The sequence below is a fragment of the Hevea brasiliensis genome, chromosome 5, assembly GCF_030052815.1.
Source record: "Hevea brasiliensis isolate MT/VB/25A 57/8 chromosome 5, ASM3005281v1, whole genome shotgun sequence".
Taxonomy (NCBI): Eukaryota; Viridiplantae; Streptophyta; class Magnoliopsida; order Malpighiales; family Euphorbiaceae; genus Hevea; species Hevea brasiliensis.
In genome coordinates, this window is record NC_079497.1 from 27,124,576 (window position 1) to 27,146,902 (window position 22,327).

Sequence of the window (22,327 nt, forward strand, 5' to 3'; positions counted from 1 at the left end):
TTTCAACCAAGGAGGAGAAATGGTGATTAACAATGGCCTGTGATTTTATCCTTGATCTTCTAAATGGACAACAATAACTGTAGGAAAAGATATGAGTCATGATGATGTAACTAAGCATCTATCCAATCGTTCTTGAATATTATCTATACCATCTCTCATATTGTTCCAAGTAGCAGAAAGTCCCAGAAAACCAATGTCTGCTAACCCCCATTCATCCACAAAGTCCTTAAATATTTGCAATTTGCATTGAGAATAAGGATTTCCACCCACTTTCTCATTAGCAAAGAAAATAGAATTGAAGTCCCCTGCCACCATATATACAGAAGATTTATCCTATAACAGCTGTTGGAATTGAGTCTTGGGAATGTCATCCTCACAACTTGCATACAATAGGATGATATCCCAAATTTTTTGGGGATGTGGTTCAGAAATGCGATAGTGAAAGAAGAAGATTGTAGAATTCATCGCAGTAACCTGACATTGATCATCCCAAGCTAAACCCAAATCCTCAGAAGTGCCACAAGGATCAATTAAATGCATATGATAAAAAACCCAATCTACTTAATTTTTCTTCACAAAGCCCATTTTATTCTTTGTTTCCATTAAAAATAGAAAGGCAGGAGAATGTTGCTGGGATAATCCTTTAAGATGGTTGAAGGTAAGTGTGTTGCCCAGGCCTTGGCAATTCCAACACATAATCTTCATAGTGAAACACAGCAACACAATATTCCAACAATTACCGCAGAAGAGTTTGCCTATTAGAGTCATGCAGACTCACTTAGGACTTTGATCAAAAACCTGGTGTGCATTCAAAATAAGATAGCTCCCATAAAAAAGATCCACAATAACACCCAAAATAATAAAGCTTCACAACAAATGCCCCCAAGAGAGATACAAACAGATCAAAGAATGCCAAACCAAAATTGAAAAGAAAATCCTATTTTGAGAATCTGAAATCGAGATGTGAGATGCAAATAGAGAAAAAGGAAAGTCTAATTTGCACTTGATACACTTGAAGATGAGAAGTTCACCCTCTCAGTGAGAATGATGCCCCGTCCCATTGACGAGAGTTCCTGATGTAAGGACAACACTCGAAGCTGGTCCTGTTGACGAGATATAAGGTCTTAATCACCAACTTTTACTTTCTTTGTTGCTTAAAAAATGTATCTTGCTTAGACATCTTATGATGTGATTTTTCACAAATATTTACAAGATATATTTTTAACATTTAACATATTTTCTATATTTTTTAAATATTTTTTTTCAAATTTTCATATCTTATTATTATTATTAATTTAAAATTTTAAAATACCCGCACAATGCATGTGAATGTTTAGCTGCGACATACTTTTAGGACAAATAATCACCATTTTTTTTTCAATGGTCACCCTATTTTAAATTCCTATTCTTCGGAAAGTTTGAAATTTTCATTTGAATTTTTATTTCTATTTTTTTCCTCACTTCTTATAATGTATCATTTTAGTCCTCATTTATCTCTCCCCACTTTCATCCTACCAAAAAAAAAAAAACGCAATCTCTCCCTTCAATTTCCTTCCCATTGCTTCCCAACCCGCAAAGCATAAGAATAAGGGAGAGCAAATATTGGCCCCTTCACCATACATAGTTTTGCCGAGGCTAAGATAAACGAGAGACAGGGTCCTACTCAGAAACAATCAAATGATGATCGCTAAAATAGATTTCCCTCAGCATAAAACAAGGAAACTAGGAATTACAATTCTCTTAACATTCCTACACCGTCTCTAGCTGTGGAAAGCTTAATACAAATTATCCAGCCAACATCTAAAATTACATACAGTATTAGCTTTTCCCTCTGAATTATAGATATTGGGAATCGCTACTATTTATATTGTATACCTATAACAAAGTAATTTTGGGCATCAAGGTTGAAAATTCACCTCTCTTAAGTAACAGCCTCAATCGTCGATGATTTTAAGGCTACTTGCTGACCTGGAAATCCCATTACCATTCTCAAACTTAAGTAGCTCAGATTCAATGGTTTCAGCGATTTTGGTTCCTTCAGCAGCTGCCTCAGGCAGATCAACATGGAAAGACCCCTGCTTAATTGGTTTGTCAGGTTCATTGATCAAGGACTGCTGCTTGATGTAGTTGTAGAGCTGTTGATGAAAGGGATGATCCAAGGAATAGCAACTCTCAGTTGCATTCTCCGCATGTTGTGAAGATCCAGATCCTTCCTTTGTACAGAAATGTGGAAGAGATGTCAAATCCATTATCTACATTGAAAATGAACAACAAGATCAGTCCTCAAAAAGCTATGCTGATAACTGTGGGGAAATGAAAAATGTGCTTGTAAGGTTTCTAGAGGTCACTAATCAAACATAGTGAACTGCACAGAACATGTAATAGTCAAGTTTCTGATACCTCAAGAATCATGGAGAAAATGTCTTACCTTCAACAACTCATCTCGCCCATTACCTGGTAACACCTGAACTTTTTTCCTTGTCCTCTCTTGCAGTAGGGGCTTGACTACCTGCCAAAAATTTCAGGTATCATGACACACAGTTCAATGCCATGGTCATTTTATATAATTCTGAAATCACTATTCCTAATACAGTAACAAGGGAGAGCTTACCTTCCAACATGCTGAAAATATATATGGGGCATTTACAATGTAATATGTTTTTGTTTTCTCAGGATAATTCAAGTCATCAACAGTTGATATGATTGTCAGCAACTGTAGCAACACAAAACAAAGAACTCAGTCAATGTGACAATGCAACCACATTGTCAGCACATGAACTTTTAAAATGCAACCGCCCATTATAGCAGTGATGATTTGCAAATATTATATGCTGGTCAGAAACTCCGCCTAAGTAGTTTGTGCTTAGCCGGTCCCAAGCCCGGATAAAGGAGGAGGGTTGCGGTAGGTGACAACCAGCGTAAAAATTTCGTCACACCCTATGATATGGATTCAAATGATATAAACGTTGGGGCGTCCTCTACTAACGACGCGCTACATCGGAGCCCGGGTGTAGTGATAAATATGCAAGGGTGTAGGGCGTTCACCGAAAGCGACGCGCCATGCCGGCGCCCGGGTGTGGTGTTAAGTGAGCAAGGGTTCCCAAATCATGGACGGGTGTGGGTAAAGAAGTTAGTCCATAAGACAGATAATAGAACAAATAGTGGAACAGAACACAAGATAGACATAGAAAATAATAGAAGATATCATAGAAGGAGACCAATTAGGAAGGAGCAGGATAGGAGGAGGATCAGGGTTGGTACTTGGAATGTTGGATCACTTACAGGAAAATTAATGGAGCTTGTGGATACCTTGGAAAGGAGAAGGGTGAATATTGCTTGCATTCAGGAGACTAAATGGGTAGGAGAGAAAAGTAAGGAAGTGGGTAATTCAGGGTATAAATTGTGGTTTACCGGAAAGGAGAGAAACAAGAACGGAGTGGGTATAATCATAGACAGGACATTGAAAGTGTGAAAAGAGTAGGAGATAGAATTATACTAGTAAAGCTAGTACTAGACGGAGAAACAATAAATCTAGTTAGTGCTTATGCCCCACCAATAGGACTAGAGAGTAAACAAAGGTTTTGGGAAGATATGGATGATTTAATGCAAAGCATACCGAATGAAGAGAATGTTTTCATTGGTGGAGATTTGAATGGACATGTAGGAAGTGATAGGCAAGGTTATGAGAATGTTCATGGAGGTTTTGGTTTTGGCAGTCGAAATGAGGAGGGAAAAAGCATCCTGGATTTTGCTATGGCATACGACCTAATACTAGCAAATACCTACTTTATAAAAAGAGTCACATTTAGTGACTTTCAAAAGTGGGCAACATAGAAGCCAAATCGACTTCCTCTTAACCAGGAAGACAAATAGAGCTCTATGCAAGGATTGCAAGGTCATTCCAGGAGAGGCTTTAACAAGTCAACATAGGTTGGTGGTCTTGGATGTCAAGTTTAGGAACAATTCAAGTAAGGTCAGAAGAAATAGTGTAGCTCGAACAAAGTGGTGGGAGTTCAAAGGAGTAAAGCAAGTGAAGTTCAAAAATGAGCTTCTTGAGTCTGAAGTATGGAAGCTAGATATGGAGGCCAATGATATGTGGATACAGATGGCATCAAAGATTAGAGAAGTAGCTAGAAAAGTACTTGGGGAGTCTAAAGGACATGGACCACCCTCAAAAGAGAGATGGTGGTGGAATGAGGAAGTACAAAGTCAGCAAAGAGAAAAAGGGAATGGTATTAGATATTTCCTTAATGTGTTAATAATGAGGCTTATGAACAGTACAAGATAGCAAAGAAAGAGGCAAATTAGCCAAGCAAGAGCAGCCTTTGAAAAGTTATATGAGAAACTTGGAACTAAAGAAGGGGAGAAAGATATTTATAGATTAGCAAGGAGTAGAGAAAGGAAATGTCAAGATCTCAATCAAGTTAGGTGCATTAAGGATAAAGAAGGAAAAGTGTTGGTAAAAGATGAGGACATTAAAGAAAGATGGAGAAATTATTTTAATGATCTCTTTAATAATAGTCAAAATGGAAATAGCGTAAATATAGATTATAGAACAATAGAAAAGAATGTAAATTATACTAGAAGGATTAGATCTTTAGAAGTAAATGAAGCACTTAAGAGAATGAAAGTAGGTAAAGCCTGTGGACCCGATGAAATACCAATTGAAGTGTGGAAGTATTTGGGAGATATGGGAGTGGCATGGTTAACTAAATTATTTAATAAGATTCTAAACTCAAAGAAAATGCTGATGAATGGAGGAAGAGTATTTTAGTACCTAGTTTTAAAAATAAGGAGACATACTGAGTTGCTCAAACTATAGGGAATTAAACTCATGAGCCATACTATGAAGTTGTGGGAGAGAGTTGTGGAGCATCGACTACGTCATGATACTTCTATCTCTCTCAATCAATTTGGTTTCATGCCTGGTCGTTCAACTATGGAAGCGATCTTTCTCATTAGAAGCTTGATGGAGAAATATAGAGATGGGAAGAAAGATCTACACATGGTTTTTATTGATTTGGAGAAGGCTTATGATAGTGTTCCAAGAGAGGTCTTATGGAATGCGTTAGAACAAAAGAGGGTATCTATTAGGTACATACAAGTATTGAAAGATATGTATGAAGGAGCAACTACTATTGTGCGAGTGGGAGGGACACAAGAGATTTTTCGATCTCAATTGGATTACACCAAGGATCACCATAAGCCCTTACCTTTTACATTAGTTTTAGATGAACTGAAACATATACAATAGAGTAGTCCTTGTTTCATAATGTTTGCGGATGTTATTGTTCTGATAGATGAGACACTAGTTGGAGTCATTAGTAAGCTAGAACTTTTGAGAAGTACTCTAGAGTCATAGGGTTTTAAGTTAATTAGAACGAATACATGCATTGCAAGTTTGAAGGCCAAGCGGTGATAGGGAAGGAGTTAGTTTGAATGGAGTGGCGTCCCAAAGTAATCACTTTAAATATCTAGGCTCTCCTTCAAGTAGATGGGGATGTGAGGAGGATGTTAGTCATAGGATTAAAGCGGATGGTTGAAGTGGAGACGTGCCACGGAGTTTTATGTGATCGTAAGATTCCCAATAAATTAAAAGGAAAATTTTACCTATGCTATATGGTAGTGAGTGTTGGGCACTGAAAGAGTCGTATGCATCTAAGATAAGAGTTGCAGAGATGAGAATGTTAAGGTGGATGAGTGGTCATACTAGACTAGATAAAGTCCGTAATGAAATATTAGAGAAAAGATAGGAGTGGTGCCAATTGAAGATAAGTTGAGAGAAGGGAGATTGAGGTGGTTTGGTCATGTGAAGCGTAGACATACGGAGGCTCCAGTTAGACAAGTAGAACACATTAGGCTAGAGGATAGAAAGAAAAAAAGGGGTAGACCTAAATTGACTTGGAGGAGAGTAGTACAGCATGACTTAGAAGCATTACACATTTCTGAGGATTTAACCCAAAATCGTTCAGAGTGGAAAAAGCGAATCCATATAGCCGACCCCAAATTTTTGGGATAAAGGCTTAGTTGAGTTGAGTTGAGTATATGCTGGTCAGAGGTTTAAAAGTAAAGATAAAATATGGTTGACCGAGTCACTTATCCTGCTGCTTCAGAAAAATATAGTTAATTAAGGTAGGAGTGCTGTTGATCTCTTGATACACAAGTCTACTCAAACTTGAAAGAAAAAACTGAAAGTAATTCATAGAAAGACCTGTGGAGAAAACCAAAAACTTCCAGAATGGCAAGTTATACCTTTATTTGGCTAAGTGCTGACAGCTTCAAACCAGTCATATCCAAAACCTTCACACAGGTGGTTATTGGTCGCCCATATTTTTTTGAAGCAGAAGGCTGCATAAATGCATACAGGTCAGATAACCTCTTAAAACGCTCAGTAGACATAAATCTAATACTCACCAGAATTATACGGTCCCGATATTCATTTATTTGAATGTGTGATTGAACATAGTAGTGGACCTGAGATGAAACAAGAAATAAAACCCAGTGTTATAATTATCATACTTAAAAGTCAGAATACTCCAAAAAGCCTGATTAATATTTAATTAAAGTTACTAAAAAATTTAACAGGTCATCACAATAAAACATCAGGAAGACATTTATCCTGATACTTACAGATGCTTTATCAAATGTGCTGAGCCCAACGCCGATAGCGAAGACTGGAAGCCCCTGCAGAAGATGGAAGAAGTTACTGGAATATCTGAGAGTATAGATAATCTTCTTGGAATGTAAACAAGCATTTTTGTGCATCATTGACAAGATACAGAATCATCAGAATTTTTCTAAACTAGCAGCTAGAAACCATAAGCATGATAAATTTGAACATAGAATGAGCACCTCTCTTGAGTAACCTGACATTCCTATGAGCTGTGAATCACGCACTGCTCTGTACAAATCGGTTGGAACTATAGGTTTCTGTACAAAGAAATAACATCCAGATCACACATTTAAGAATTCATTGACTATGTAATAATTAAAAATTCTAGCTAAAGAACCCAAAAGAACTTGATATAAGTGTAAAGCCTTCTCTTTCCCCCTAAACCACCTTGCAAGTAAAAAAGGAGATAAAATGGTTGTCTTTAATCTTGATAGTAAATATGCACATACACGGTGGGTAGTTGTAAGGGGGTGTGCGTTTTTGTGTGTGTTGAGGATCCGTTTGTGCAATTGTAATTTAAAATTTATTCCTTGTGGAAAACAAGTTTGAATTATAGCAGCTCAATAATACCAATATTGGAATCAGATGAACTATCAGTCTGCATTCCATGAAGTGAATAAGCTCATGAGTTATCCATTTTCATTGAAGGAACAACTATGAATCAGTCTCATACCATAGTGGTCCAATCTCTAGTTTCAATAGCCCATGTTGTCATGCAAAATTTCATAATTGATAATAACTGACAATAGAAGGTTATGAAGAAAGACAGAATGAACAACAAATAATGCTTTAACTCTAATGCAAACTTTGAGATGACAATTGATATCAGTGGCGAATGCGGCTTGTAAAATGGGGGGGAGATGTCAATTGACCCCTCTTTATTAAAAATATCTTTATGTGGGGTATTCTATGGTTACTTGGTTATATTACAAAGTAAAATTACTTTATTACAAAAAATGAAATGGTTTAACAAAATTTTACAATTTGTCTCGTGAGATTTTTGTAAACTAATTTTTTTTTCGTAAAATAGTTAATTACAAAAAAAAAAAAAAACTATTAACGAAAAAAAGTAAAGTTTCCTCGCATAAAAAGAAAAAGCATAAATTATCATATTTTTCGCAACTCTTAAATTTTAGTTAAAATCATAGATTTTAAATGTGAAGTGCTAGATAACTATACCATATTTAGTGTTCTCTATAATTAATACTTTTTTAATATTATTAAAAAATATTGTGTTTTTTTAGGTGAGAAACTTTACTTTTTTACCGTTAAGTTAATAAACATTTCATAATTAACTATTTTGTGGAAAACAGCATCAGTTTACAAAAATCTCATGGGACAATTTGTAAAATTTTGTTAAATCTTTTCATTGTCTATAACAAAGTAATTTTACTTTGTATAAATCCAACTGGAAGACACTGTTATATATGTCTATATTGACCCCTCATAAATTTAGTTATTAAACCCTCTTTTTGATAAAAGTTAAAAACTAGTTGATACAAAAAGTAGGCAGTGTATCCACATGTTTATTTATTTTTAAATTTTGCACTTATTCCACCAGTTGCCAACTGTGGAACAAACTTTCTCATCAACAAACTTTTTCAACACAAAATTGTGCAATTACATACGTGATCAATTGATGAAAGACTATTTAGTTATTTAAAAAAAGAGAAATGTATTTGATGGTATTAATAATGATATAATTCTTAATATTTTTTAGGATATTGGATCTCGTCAAGTTTGATTGTAAAATATTAATATTATATGTTTTAGTAATATTTTATCATTTACTGTCTATATGTTGATCCAATAAAAAAATTTTTTCTGGATCTGCTTATCCGTCACAATTTATTTAATTCCAGGCAATTGCCAAAGTAACTTTTGCACCACATCAGATAACAAAACACGGAAAAAGAAAATCACATAAAGTCCAACCTTTAACCAGAACACTAAGGCTCTATTTATTTCACAGAAAATGACTTGTTTGTATGAAAACAAATTATTTTTATGTTGTTTGGCTATATAATAGAAAATCAGCAGGAAAATATTTTCTGACTTTTGGTGCACATTAATAATAATCAATTTTCTGTATATGAAATTCATGTCCAAAATTAAACTAAACCATAATTTATCAATAGAAGGATGATATATATATATATATATTATAAATAGTGACATTTTTAACTTAACCCAACAACAACAACAACAACAATAATAATAATAATAATAATTCCAATTATCTTTTTAATTTTGGTAAAAAATAGAAAAATCGGTTATAGAAAAAACTAATTAAATTCATGACAAGATATCAATTAAATAAAAGTACAGAAAAAAAATAAATTCATTGTCAAAAAACTAAGTAAAAAGAAAAAGAAAAAAACAACTATCGACACTAATTGATCACTAGCCTCAGTGATCCAAAAGCCTAAGTGGACCCACAACCAAAACAAGGACCAATGATAGTAAAGTAGCATTTGGGAAAATGACTTCACAATCTTGAAATAGGAAGCCATTTTCCCAAACTTGTAGAGGATTTTCCCATGACCAGGAAAATGATTTCCTTTCAGTGTTTTTAATTTTTGCTCCTAAACAAGAGAAAACATGGAAAATATCTTCCATAAACGAACAAAGCCTTAATCACACAGCCATTCCATATTTGGGAATAAATAAATAATGATAAATGAAGCACCTAGATACAACGAAAAAAACTTACCATTAATATATTGTCAATCTCATTTTGTATCCTCCAATGCAAACAATCAATCAACTAGAGCATCATACGGGCACCAAATCAGCAAATGGTGATTGAATTATTTTAAGTATAATTCAAAGAATTAAAAATGAAAATCAATATATTAATGAAGCATTTCAACTGAAAAGGGAACTGCTAACCATTTTATGGGTCTTGGCAACGTTCCATTCTCTAGCTTTTAGGAAACGCATCAAAGTTTCGGTTTGATATCCTTGATGAATATTCTATAAATAAAGAAACAATAATTTAGACAACACAGAATCAACAACCAACAAAGATTTTCCCACAAGAAGTTCATAAATCTCCAAGTATACTAATAGAACATAAAACAAATCAAGAATTCTTCCACAGATCAGAACCAAAACAAATTCAAAGCTGGGTGCTCACGGTATCACTGTCATTTACTGCGAGGACCACTGTCATACCTTCAACCAAACATAAATTAAAATTTAACATAAAACTAACTCAGTGTTTATTCCATATCCCTCATGGCTGTACAAGCACCTAGGATGCAGTGCGTAAATAAAATTAAAATGGAAACTGTTATGGATAGTGATGACCCTTGCATATAATTATATAGATTTAGATTCCTAATTAGTTATGATAGCATAATTACACGTTTTGATAGGAAGACAGGTGTATATACATATTTTATGCAAAATCACTGTGAAATACAAGAGAAAATTTTCCCACAACAGAAACTAACTCTAATAAAATAGATATAGGAAAAAATGATAAACTCAAATTCTCTATATATTGAATTGGATACTTACAAAGATTGGTCCAAATGAACTTCTTGGTTACAAGCTATTGAAATGAAAAGAGGAAAACTATAGGAGTTTTAAGGTAAGAAAAGGACTTAATGCTAAAGGAAAAGCGCGCGCGCATGCGCGCACACACATATATATATACATGGATTAGGTCCTACCCTTCTTTTCCGTCAAATATACTCTTTATATGGATTTTTGAGAAGAACCTTCATCGACACTTCTCTTATTGTCTTTGGTCTTGTCCTTTTTAGAATTAAAATATAAATTTATGCTTTCCAAAGGCATCTTGATTTGTTTTGACTAGTTTGGTCTTCCCAAAAAAAAATAATAATAATATGCATTTGGTATTTAATTTTAGAAAATTAATAGGGAAAATTATTATTTAGTCACTGCATTTTAACAAAATTAACTACTTGGTCCCTATATTTTGAAAAATATACTATTTAGTCCTTATATTTTGCTTCTGTTAAATTATTTAGTCTCTCCGTTAATTTTTTGTTAGTCAATGCCAATCACACTACTATTCAGTCCTTTTATTTTAGTGAAACTAATTAGTTAGCCCCTTATATTTTTGAAAAACACATTAATTACTCTCTGTAATTTAATTTTATTAACTATTTAGTCCCATAATTATTTTTTATATCCAAACTATCATAATCCTCTCCCATTATTTCTCTCTTACTTTTTCTTATTTCTCTCTCATGTTTCTTCTCCTCTACACTCACACCTTTCTCCCACTCACTTTCTCTCTATTTTCATCTTTTAATAAAAATGGTATAAATTGTTTGCACAAAAAAGTTAATTAGTTTCCATAAATCTCTAAGTAATCAAGGAAAATTATTTTCCGACAGAAAAAACAAAAAATAATATCCAAGGAATTGGATGATAAATACTTGAACAATTTAAGAAAAATGTAAATTCAGATTTAGTCTTCACTTAGCAAAATTTTTATTTTTATCTAAGAATATTTTTTTTAAATATTATATTTTTAAAATACAGAGATCAACTAATTAATTTCAATAAAATAGAAGACTAAATGGTAGTGTTTTTCAAAATATAGGAATCAACTAATTAGTTTCCTTAGAATAGAGAGACTAAATAGTAGTTTGACTAGCATTGACTAACCAAAAATTTAATAAAGAAATTAAATAGTTTAATATAAAAAAAAATTAGGGACTAAATAGTTTATTGTTCAAAATACAGGACCAAATAATTAGTTTCATTAAAATACAGATACTAAATAATAATTTTCTCAAATTAATAATTACTTTCAAAAGCAATCATTTCATTGGCTTGAGCATAGGCAATGCTACTAACTTTAGAGCTATCTTCCTAATTTTCTTCATTTTCATCATCTTATTGAGAAAGAATCTATTTTCATGTTTGCCTACATAATTACTTGTTAAAATTATAGCTCAAAAATTCTAGTGGGATTTGGAGAAAGACCTTTTTCCTAATTTGAGTGGGAGAAGTATTCCTCAATAGGATGGAGGAATATTTTCTATTTAGAGTAGAACTCTTATTTTAGTGTTATTCCTAAATTGAGTGAGACTCCTAATTAGATTAGGATTGAGAGAATTAACACTATAACTAAGAGAATTGTGGAAAAGTTATTTGGGTTCATCTATTGAAGAGAGTGGCTTTGCCCATTAATAAGAGGCTCTTGCCCATTACAATCCATTGAGGAAGAGAGATTTCGGTCTAAGGTGGAGAAAAGACATACAATTCAAGAGGAAGGAATTCTTATCCATTAATAAAAGGGCTCTTGTCCATGTAGTTAAAGACACCCTTTGTGGTGTAGTAGTTAAAGTAGTAAATATATTTGGTTATGTCTAGAAGAGACTAAGAGGACTAGCTAATATATTTAGTATGAGCAGTTATGTACTGTGGATTCTCTTGAGTGTAATTGGGTTGATAGATAGTATCGCTTGAGCTTGTAATGATGATTTTTTGTTATTATTATTAGTTGAAAATGACATGCTCGTAGATGTAGCCCTATATAAAAAGGGTGAACCGCATAAATATTGTTGTTTTATATATTTGCTTTATTTCTTTACAGTTTATATGCTTCCACCGTGCACAATATTACCTTTATGGCTCTAACTAATTAATGCAATTATTGCAATTAAAACAAGCTTGGTGGAGTACCTTCTACGTTTAAAGGCATTTATGGTTAATTTACTTTTCTTATGGTATCGGTTTGCCTTTCTAAAGATATAGCTGATCCCAAATGAAACGAAAAAAAAAATGAAAAACAAATTCACATAGTTAATCTGAAATGGTTTAGGATTAATAGTTAGTTAAGTTGAGTCAAGAAATCTAATATTACTGTTATGGAAAGTCAATCACTATATTATTTCTCTGTATATTCTATATTCTCTATTCCTATTTAGGATTTCTTTCTAATTAGTAGAACACAATTATAGGAATCAATTGTATATATAAACCCATGTGCAGATTAATTGAAATTAAAGGAGAATCATCTCTTTCTACATGGTATCAGAGCAAGTCATCTATCTAGGGTGACTATTTGTTCTTACCACCCAGCTCAGGAGAGACCTTGGCCGCCGACCGGCCGTTTCAACTCCAATCAACATCGCCGGTATCGCCTCAACCCCCTCATTCCACCACTGTGTGCTGTTGCGTAATCCAGTACACCATTAAAGGACTTCTGAGGTTTGGCTCTTAGATCCTATTTCGGTATTTGCTTAATTTATGATTTTAGGTTATTTTGCTGCTGTAAGCACTTTGGATTAGCATTTCGGTTAGTTTTCTTTGTCTCAACAAATAACAGATAATAAGAATGTTATTTTTGATGTAATTCCGGTGATAACTAAGATCACGAAATACAAACTTAATGGTTCGAATTACCTGGAGTGAAGTAAGACTATTAGGATCTATTTGCGTAGCATTGATAAGGATGATCACCGTACTAAAGATCCACCTACTAATGATACATGACAAACTTGGCTAAGGAAGGATGCTCAGTTGTTTTTGCAACTTAGGAACTCGATTCACAGTGAGGTAATTAGTTTAATTAATCACTGTGAATTTGTTAAGGAACTGAAGGATTACTTAGATTTTCTGTATTATGGTAAAGGGAATATCTCCCGTATTTATGATGTTTGTAAGGCATTCTACCGTGCTGAAAAAAATGATAAGTCTCCCACGGCTTATTTTATGAATTTTAAACGGGTATATGAGGAACTTAATATATTGTTGCCTTTTAGTCCTGATGTAAAAGTTCAACAGGCCCAACGAGAGCAATTGACTGTTATGAATTTTCTTGCAGGCCTTCCTTCAGAGTATAAGACTGCTAAATCTCAGATTCTCTCCAGTTCTGAGATTTTCTCTTTACATAAAACATTCACACGGGTCCTTCGTACAGAGAGTACCCAATCTTCACAGCCTGCCAGTAATGGTCTTATTAGTCGTAATCCAAATGGACAACAGGATAATAGAAGAGGAAGTAGAGGAGGAATTACAGGCAACAGAAGTAATCAGCGTAATGGAGAAGCTAGTTCTAATCAGGACTCAAGAGGAGTCATTTGTTATTATTGCTATGAGCCTGGCTATACAAAATATAATTGTCCGCAACTTCAGAGGAAAAACCAGCGATTACAAATGGCAAATATGGCAGCAAATAATTCTACAATATCTTCTTCTAAGAAAACCGTTTTGGTATCTGCAGAGGATTTTACACAATTTTCCAGTATTAGGCATCTCTAAAGCCTACCAGTTCCCCTGTCACTGCGATCGCTGAGTCAGGTAAATCCACTACATGCCTTGTGTCTTCCTCATTCAAATGGGTTATTGATTTTAGTGCAACAGATCATATGACAAGTAATTTTAGTCTTCTATCTGCTTTTCAGTCTAATCTCACTTCCTCTACTGTTACTTTAGCTGATGGTTCTACTTCTTGTGTCATGGGTTCTGGAACTGCGAACCTGACTTCGTCAATTTCTTTGTCATCTGTTTTGTGTCTACCAAAATTCTCTTTTAATCTACTTTCTATTAGTAAACTTACTCGTACCTTAAATTGTTCTGTTTCCTTTTTTCCTGACCAATGTTTGTTTTAGGATCTTACGCCGAAACAGATTATTGGTAGAGAACGTGAGTCAGGTGGTCTTTACATTCTGGAAAATCATGTACCACGGTCGCTTGTTTGCTTCAGTACCATAACACCTCTTGAAGCTCATTGTAGATTGGGCCATCCTTCTTTGTCTACCACAAAGAAGTTGTATCCTCAGTTTCAGTCTTTATCAGTACTAGAATGTGAGTCGTATCAGTTTGCAAAACATCATCATTTGCCTTCTGTGTCTAGAGTCAATAAACGGGCTTCATCCCCTTTTGAGTTAGTTCATTCTGATGTTTGGGGTCTTTGTTTTGTTACTTCTAAAACTGAATTTTGTTATTTTGTTGCTATTGTTGATGATTACTCTCATGTTACCTGGTTATATTTAATGAAGAATCGTTCTGAGTTGTTTTCTATCTTTTGTGCCTTTTGTAATGAAATCAAAACTCAATTTAATATTTTTGTGCGCATATTAAGAAGTGACAATGCCAAAAAATACTTTTTAGCACAATTTCAGTCTTATATGACACAAAATGGCATTCTTGATCAGTCTTCCTATGTGGGTACCCTATCCCAAATGGCGTGGCCAAAAGAAAAAATCGACATCTTCTTGAGGTAACTCGTGCTCTTCTTTTTCAGATGAAAGTTCCTAAACACTTTTGGGCGGATGAGTTTCTACGGCATGTTTTTTGATCAATCGTATGCCGTCTTCTGTCCTTAATGGAGATATTCCTTATACTGCTTTGTTTCCTACAAAATCTTTGTTCCCTGTTGAACCCCGTATTTTTTGTTCTACCGTTTTTGTACATGATGTTCATCCACAGGTTACTAAATTAGATTCAAAGTCTCTCAAATGTGTCTTTCTTAAGTACTCTCGACTCCAAAAAGGGTACCGTTATTTCTCTTCTACTCTTAATCGTTATTTTATTTCTGCAGATATCACATTTTTTGAGTCCACTCTATTTTTTCCTCAATCATCTGTGTATGAGAGTCAGGGGGAGGAGGATGATCTCTTAATATATACTGTCCAACCAATGTCTAGTCCTCTCCTACAGCCTATTCCTTCTGTCTCAAAACCTACTCGACCTCCCGCTGTTCATATTTATTCCAGGAGATTGGAAATTCCTAACTCAGATCCTTCAACAGCTACTTCGTTGGGAGATCCTGTACCTCATACTGATAATGATTCTGATCTAGACTTACCCATTGCTCTTCGTAAAGGTAAACGTTCATGTACTTACCCTATCTCTTCTTTTGTTTCTTATAATCAATTGTCTTCTTGTTCTCGATGTTTTGTTACTTCTTTAGACTCTGTTTCTATCCCTAATACTGTTGGTGAGGCATTGTCTCATCCTGACTAGTGTGCTGCTATGAAATAAGAAATGGAGGCTTTAGATGCTAATAGTATATGGGAACTGTTGCCTTTACCCACTGGTAAGAAAGCTATTGGTTACAAATACGTATTTACAGTAAAAGTAAACCCCGATGGTTCTGTGGCTAGGTTAAAAGCACGCCTTGTAGCAAAAGGATATGCTCAAACATATGAGGTTGATTACTCTGACACTTTTTCTCCTGTAGCTAAACTTACTTTTGTTCACTTGTTTATCTCTTTAGCAGCTACATATGATTGGCCCCTGCACCAATTGGATATCAAGAATACTTTCCTTCATGATGATCTTCAGGAGGTGGTATATATGGAGCAACCACCTTGGTTTTTAGCTCAGGGGGAGTTGGGTAAAGTCTGTAGGCTTCGAAAGTCTCTTTATGGCTTGAAACAAAGTCCTAGGGCTTGGTTTAGGAGATTCAATGAAGCAGTACAGGAATTTGGTATGCAAAAGAGTAAGTGTAATCACTCAGTATTTTATAGGCAATCTGAGGCTAGTCTAATTTTCCTGGTAGTCTATGTAGATGACATTGTCATCACTGGGAGTGACTCTACTGGTATTTCGTCTCTTAAAACCTTCCTCCAAACCCAGTTTCAGACCAAAGACTTGGGATTGTTAAAGTATTTTTGGGTATTGAAGTTATAAGAAGTAAGAATGGTATTTTCTTGTCTCAAAGAAAATATGTCCTCGATCTATTGACAGAGACAGGAAAATTAGGTACTAAGCCTTGTAGTGCACCAATGACTCCAAATTTACAACTGTTAGCAGAGGATAGTGAGTTGTTTGAAGATCCAGAAAGATACAGGAGATTGGTAGGAAAATTGAACTACCTTACAGTCACTCGTCCTAACATTGCTTATGCCGTTAGTGTGGTAAGTCAGTTTATGTCTTCCCCAATTACTAGGTGAGACAGGTTTTAAGACCTCCTTGCCTGCGAAATTGTGGTGTGATATTCAAGCTGTTCTCCATATTGCTTCTAATCCGGTGTTTCATGAGCGGAACAAACATATTGAGATTGATTGTCACTTTATTCGTGAAAAGATTCAACAACAGATCATCTCAACAGGACATATCAAAACTGAAGAGCAGTTAGGAGATATTTTCATAAAAACTCTGAATGGAGCTAAGATTGACTACATTTGTAACAAGTTAGGCATGATTAACATCTATGCTCCAACTTGAGAGAGAGTGTTATGCAAAATCAATCACTATATTATTTCTCTGTGTATTCTGTATTCTGTATTCCTATTTATGATTTCTTATTTAGGATTTCTTCCTAATTAGTAGAACACAATTATAGGAATCAATTGTATATATATACCCATGTACAGATTAATTGAAATTAAGGAGAATCATCTCTTTCTACAATTACAAATTAGTTCAGTAAACAAGGGATGCTCTTGGGCCAGCTATAAAATCTTACCAAAATTGGATTTTGGAGGCAACCAAATTTTCTTATGAAAATACCATCTTAGCAATTAGCACGATATTTATTTCCCTTATCGATTTTTCAATAAGTTCAATTTGTTATGGATCATAGCTCGGAATTTTTATGCAATTGGGCCAATAGTCCAGTGGTCAAGTGCCTACTCAACACTTGTAATTTTCCGACAAGTCTATTTGGGCAATATTTGCAAGTATTCAGTTCAATTCAATAGATCAAGAATTTCAATTCATAGCTGTACCCTGCATCTATTTTATTACAATTAATTTCAATTTAACCTTTTCATTCACATTCTGATTTTCTAGGAGATTATGGTGTGTCTTGTATATATTTCTCACAATTTTTTCAAATGTTTCATGCAAATTCAATAACAGTAAGAAAGAAATGAAAGGTAGTTCAATTACAGCTTGGAGGTTACAGTTTCAAAATCCTCTTTGCAATGTAAGGGAAAGGCCCAAAATGCATAGAACCTCTTCCACTATGGCAACCTTATTTCATTTAAATTCAAAAATTAAGACAACAGAGAATTCTTTCTTAATTAAAGACAGAACATTTTCTCTGACATCTTGTAACCTTAAGGCAACAACCATCTCAACAATTCTTGATTATTTCACTCTCTTAAAGCATCACCACATCCTAATCAACTCCATCCTTAAATTCTACTTTTTTTGTCAAGAATAATATATCCTGAAAACTAGTTATGGGAAGCAAAGGTATCCAATAGAAAAATGAAAAAGCGTATGTGTGTGTGTGTGTACGCAGATGATGTTTTTCTGGTAGATTCTCTTGAAGTTTCTTTCTATTGTTTTTCCCTGTGTCTATTATCTTCTTAATTTCCCAAAAGATATTTTTATGATTATTCTGTATATTTTCTTGTCTTGTATGTTTACTTGACAGAGAACTTTCTTCTTGGTGTTCTGTTTACCCTACTGGTTGAACTTATGAATTAAAAAACGTTACATTTCAAGATTGTTCCATAGCTTAAAAAGCACATAGAGAACTACATTCTAAGTTTGAACTGAACCAATAGATAGAATATCCAAACTAAAAAAATCTAAATTAGTTGACTTCAATAACTCTTGGATTGGTTTTGGTTCCCATTCTTGAACTAATTAGTCACGATTAGCATTTTATTTTAACCCATAGCCTGCCTAGCCTGAAGGACACCCCTACACAATACCATTGAAGCTTTTGCCAAAATGGATATAAACAAGATGACAACAGTGAAACCAAGATGCAAAAGCATCTTTCAAAAAAAAAAAAAAACTTATTACATAGATGGCCATCTATAACACATTAGGGTTTTGTTGGTTATAATTCACTATCAAGCCACTAATCCAACCTCTTTAATATGATACGCACATAAGTAGTGGTTACACACCAAGATAAAACTCACATAATAATGACCTTCTAGAATAGAAAGAGCAGAAAATTCTCAGAATTCCTGTGGAGCCATTGTATTGTGTCATGCAATTTAAGACATTCAAATTAACCAGAAAGGGAAATCAGAGAGAGAGAGAGAAGACAGTTCTATTTGGCCAAGGCACAAATGTCATAGTTGCTATGGCATAGTTGTTTTAACACAGCATCAAAAGGATGGCAACAAAAGGATTAAATCAAGCTTATAGTTTAAATGATACAAATGACCAGAAGGAAGAAAATATAACTGAGCAAGTGAAAACAAATATTAAAACTAACGGTCTACTGCAGGAGCATTCTTCTCAATTAATTACCCAGCTTCATCAAGGCTACTAAAATGTTTTCACTTTTCAATACTATAATGAAAAGCCCTCTGCCACTTATTACCCAAAAGTACAAACAAAAATGCCCATCAATCCATCTATCACTTGATTATTCATTAAAAATGGCCAAATCAGTTGGTTAAATGGAAAAACTTCAGGCATAAGCCTTATCGGAATTCAGGCATTGACTAAAAGGTTTAGACTCTCTCTATCCATAGGGAGGAAATGGTTGTGTACAGAGAAGCAAAGGAGTGTGCAGATTGGCATGCTAATGCTGCACTAAATTTGGATGTAGGATGCCTGAAAACCCTTCAAATGGACTACTAGATAGAAATGTACAGGATTTTCATTGCTTCTTTACCTGTATGCTTAGGTGTTGTAGTTACCTGGAACATTTGGTCCCTTTTGTAACCAAAAAAAAAGTGAAAAATAAGTTTATTTTATATTTTTTCAGTTTTAGAGGAAAAAAAAAATTATATTTTGTCCCAAACATAAATATTTTTTTTTTAAATAATCCAAATATACACTTATTCATATAAAAAAACTCACTACCAGAGACAAAGCCTCCATCAAACAGCCTTGAACATGAATTCATTCAATACACCAACCCCAACTTCTCAGTAAAACTTGAAAAGAAGACTCAGATCAAAGTTTCGTTCAATTACCCAGAAACACAATAAGCAGCCCATCTACCCAAGTCAAACCTTACTAGAATTTCACATCACAATCTTTTTATCTTTTTTATTCATTTATTTATTTTTGAGCCAAACCTTTTGCTTGATTCGAGATTTGGCTAACATTTTTAACATCCAAAAAATTTCCAATTATGCAACAAAATAAAAAAATAAATAGGGCAAGAAAAATGAGTGGATCAGCGTCACAACATGCAGCTGATACCAACAAAATCAGCAAAGTACCCATTGAAAATTGAAATACCCTTGAAAAACTTCAGACCCAAGTCGAGAAAAATAACAATAACTAATGTAGGGAGTAAAATACATACTTGATATGTCCTCTTCAATGGCTCCTCAACTGCCATTACATTCAGAAAAAGCAAACAAAATAGAAGTGAAAAACAGTTAATTAAGGCAATATCTTTAGATTAATAGATATGAATATAAAGAAAAGACATTAAATTAAGTGGAGATCAACCTTGATCCATTAGTGCTTTGAACTGAATGATTGCCTCATCTGGAACAATACCCATTTCTCCTCTCTCTCTCTCTCTCTCTCTCTCTCGAAAGTAGGAAAAAGAAATGCAGGAGACCCAAATTTAGGAACGCCTTCAGCTTCTCTTGGTTGACTCTCTGTGCACTAGTAGCATCCTATCTAACACTGGATTTTACAGAAACAAGAGAGACATTGAGACAGCTAAAAAAGAATGGTTCTATGAATGTGTTTATATTAAGAAAACAGGAGCAAATCATTCAGGTTTTAGAGGTCAATAAAGCTGGGTCTACCAGCAAGTCCATAGCCCGCCTAGAAAATTAAGAAAAACAAATACCCGAAGCTTTTAAAAGGAAAACTCTCTTTTTCATTGTCCCTGTGTGATTCACTTACGTAGAAACACCACACATACTATGAATTTATTACAGAAAATAAAAGGTTTTGTTTTGTAGTGCTTCTTTTTTTATTATTGATTTTTCAGTTTTTGTATGATATTAATTGTAAAAGGGAGCAGAAAAAACTAAAAGCGAAACTTTCAGAACTTCCAATAATGGTGAGTGAGAGAAATTTAAAGCCTCTCATAGTCGGTGGTCCTACACTTGCAGATCTATCTAATTCATCGACCGTCCGATCTTCACTACCCAACCACCTTCGTTAATTCCTAAATTTTTTTTATAACTTCTTATTTGTTTATCACATTCTTAAAAAAAAAAAAATATATATATATATATATATATATATATATATATATATAATCTTAAAATTTAATTTGTAACGTAAAATTTTTATATTTAATTTAAATAATAAAAAATTTTCTTTAATTTTTAAAAGTTTATTTTTATATTATTTTTACTGTTTTAAATCTTATTAGATAATTTTTTTCTTTTTGTTAATTTGATATTTTTAATAAATTTTAACAATAGTTTCTAAACTTATACAATTATAATATTATAATTTTTTAATTTATAAATGTAAAATAAAACTTTCTCAATTTTTAGATTTTATACAATAAAATTTATCTAACTTTCAATCACAGGTTTCTCAGCTAAATACTGACATAGACAAATCCAACATAATGCTTAATTAGCAATTTTTCCTCTTCTCCTATGCCACGTATAATAAGATCATACTTTAACTTTATAAATTGTAACACTATTATTCTTTAATTTTATCATTTGTAACACTATTGTCTTTTAACTTTGTTATTTGTAATACCATTATCCCATAATTTTACATCAATGTAACACAACCATCAATGTAACACCATTGTAATTTAAATTTGTACAATTTATATTGCATGGGATCATGGGAATGTGGTTTTAAATTACAATGGTTGTTTTAAATCACAATAGTGGTATGTTGATATAAAGTTGTGGGATAATAATATTACAAATAACAAAGTTGAAAGACAATGGTGTTACAAATGACAAAGTTGAAGAATAATAGTGCTATAGCTAGTAAAGTTAAAAGATTATCTTGGTACACGTAGCAAAAGAGATGAGAGAAAAATGTTAATCAAGCATCGTGTTAGATTTGTCTGCATCAGCATTTAACCGAGAAACTGGTAATTTGAAGTTAGAGAGATTTTACTATGTAAAATTATAACACCCCGAACCTCCGAGCTTTGAATAATACCATTTTTATATCTGTGAATAGTACTATCCAAAGTCACCTTGAGTACCAAAAATAAAAGAGAAATTTATTGAGATGGACACTACAAAATTTAAGTGAACCAAAACCTAAGGATTCATCGGGTACTATGGAAAAGATGGGTTATAACCCGATGAGAGGCATTTTGGTCAATTCACTTCAAAAGTTAATTTTTTATCAAACTGTCAATTAAATTAAATGAAAATAAGGTATTGAATTATGAAGAAATTTTTGAGGAAAAGTTCAAGTATAAATGTGAAAAGAAAAGAAAAGAATATTTCTTTTCTTGATGGTTGTGTTACATTGATATAAAGTTGTGGGATAATAATATTACAAATGATAAAATTGAATGATAATGGTATTACAAATGACAAAGTTGAAGAATAATAGTGTTATAGCTAGTAAAGTTGAAGGATTATCTTGTTACACGTAGCAAAAGAAATGAGAGAAAAATGTTAATCAAACGCGCGTGTTAGATTTGTCCGCATTAGCATTTAACCGAGAAACTAGTAATTTGAAGTTAGAGAGATTTTATTATGTAAAATTATAATACCTCGAACCTCCGAACTCTGAATAGTATAATTTTTGGTATGTGAATAGTACTATCCAAAGTCACCTTGAGGACCAAAAATAAAGGGAAAATTTATTGAGATGGATAGAACAAAATTT

At 33.5% G+C, this 22,327-nt stretch overlaps 1 protein-coding gene across 2 annotated transcripts; it reads right to left on the reverse strand.

Annotated features, from left to right (window-relative positions):
- Positions 1 to 1,681: 1,681 nt before the first annotated feature.
- On the reverse strand, positions 1,682 to 20,380 carry LOC110660345 (phosphatidylinositol/phosphatidylcholine transfer protein SFH9). 2 transcript variants are annotated; one of them, XM_021818616.2, is made up of 11 exons: positions 19,994 to 20,380; positions 19,845 to 19,873; positions 9,566 to 9,649; positions 9,387 to 9,440; positions 6,853 to 6,930; positions 6,631 to 6,684; positions 6,415 to 6,474; positions 6,253 to 6,348; positions 2,612 to 2,713; positions 2,429 to 2,509; positions 1,682 to 2,252 (listed from the first exon to the last, which is right to left on the reverse strand). In XM_021818616.2, the coding sequence occupies exons 1-11, from the start codon at positions 20,046 to 20,048 to the stop codon at positions 1,935 to 1,937; spliced, it is 1,011 nt and encodes a 336-aa protein (XP_021674308.2). In that variant the 5' UTR covers positions 20,049 to 20,380; the 3' UTR covers positions 1,682 to 1,934. The 2 variants fall into 2 exon arrangements, with proteins under 2 accessions (XP_021674308.2, XP_021674310.2); XM_021818618.2 differs by lacking the exon at positions 9,387 to 9,440.
- Positions 20,381 to 22,327: the final 1,947 nt, after the last annotated feature.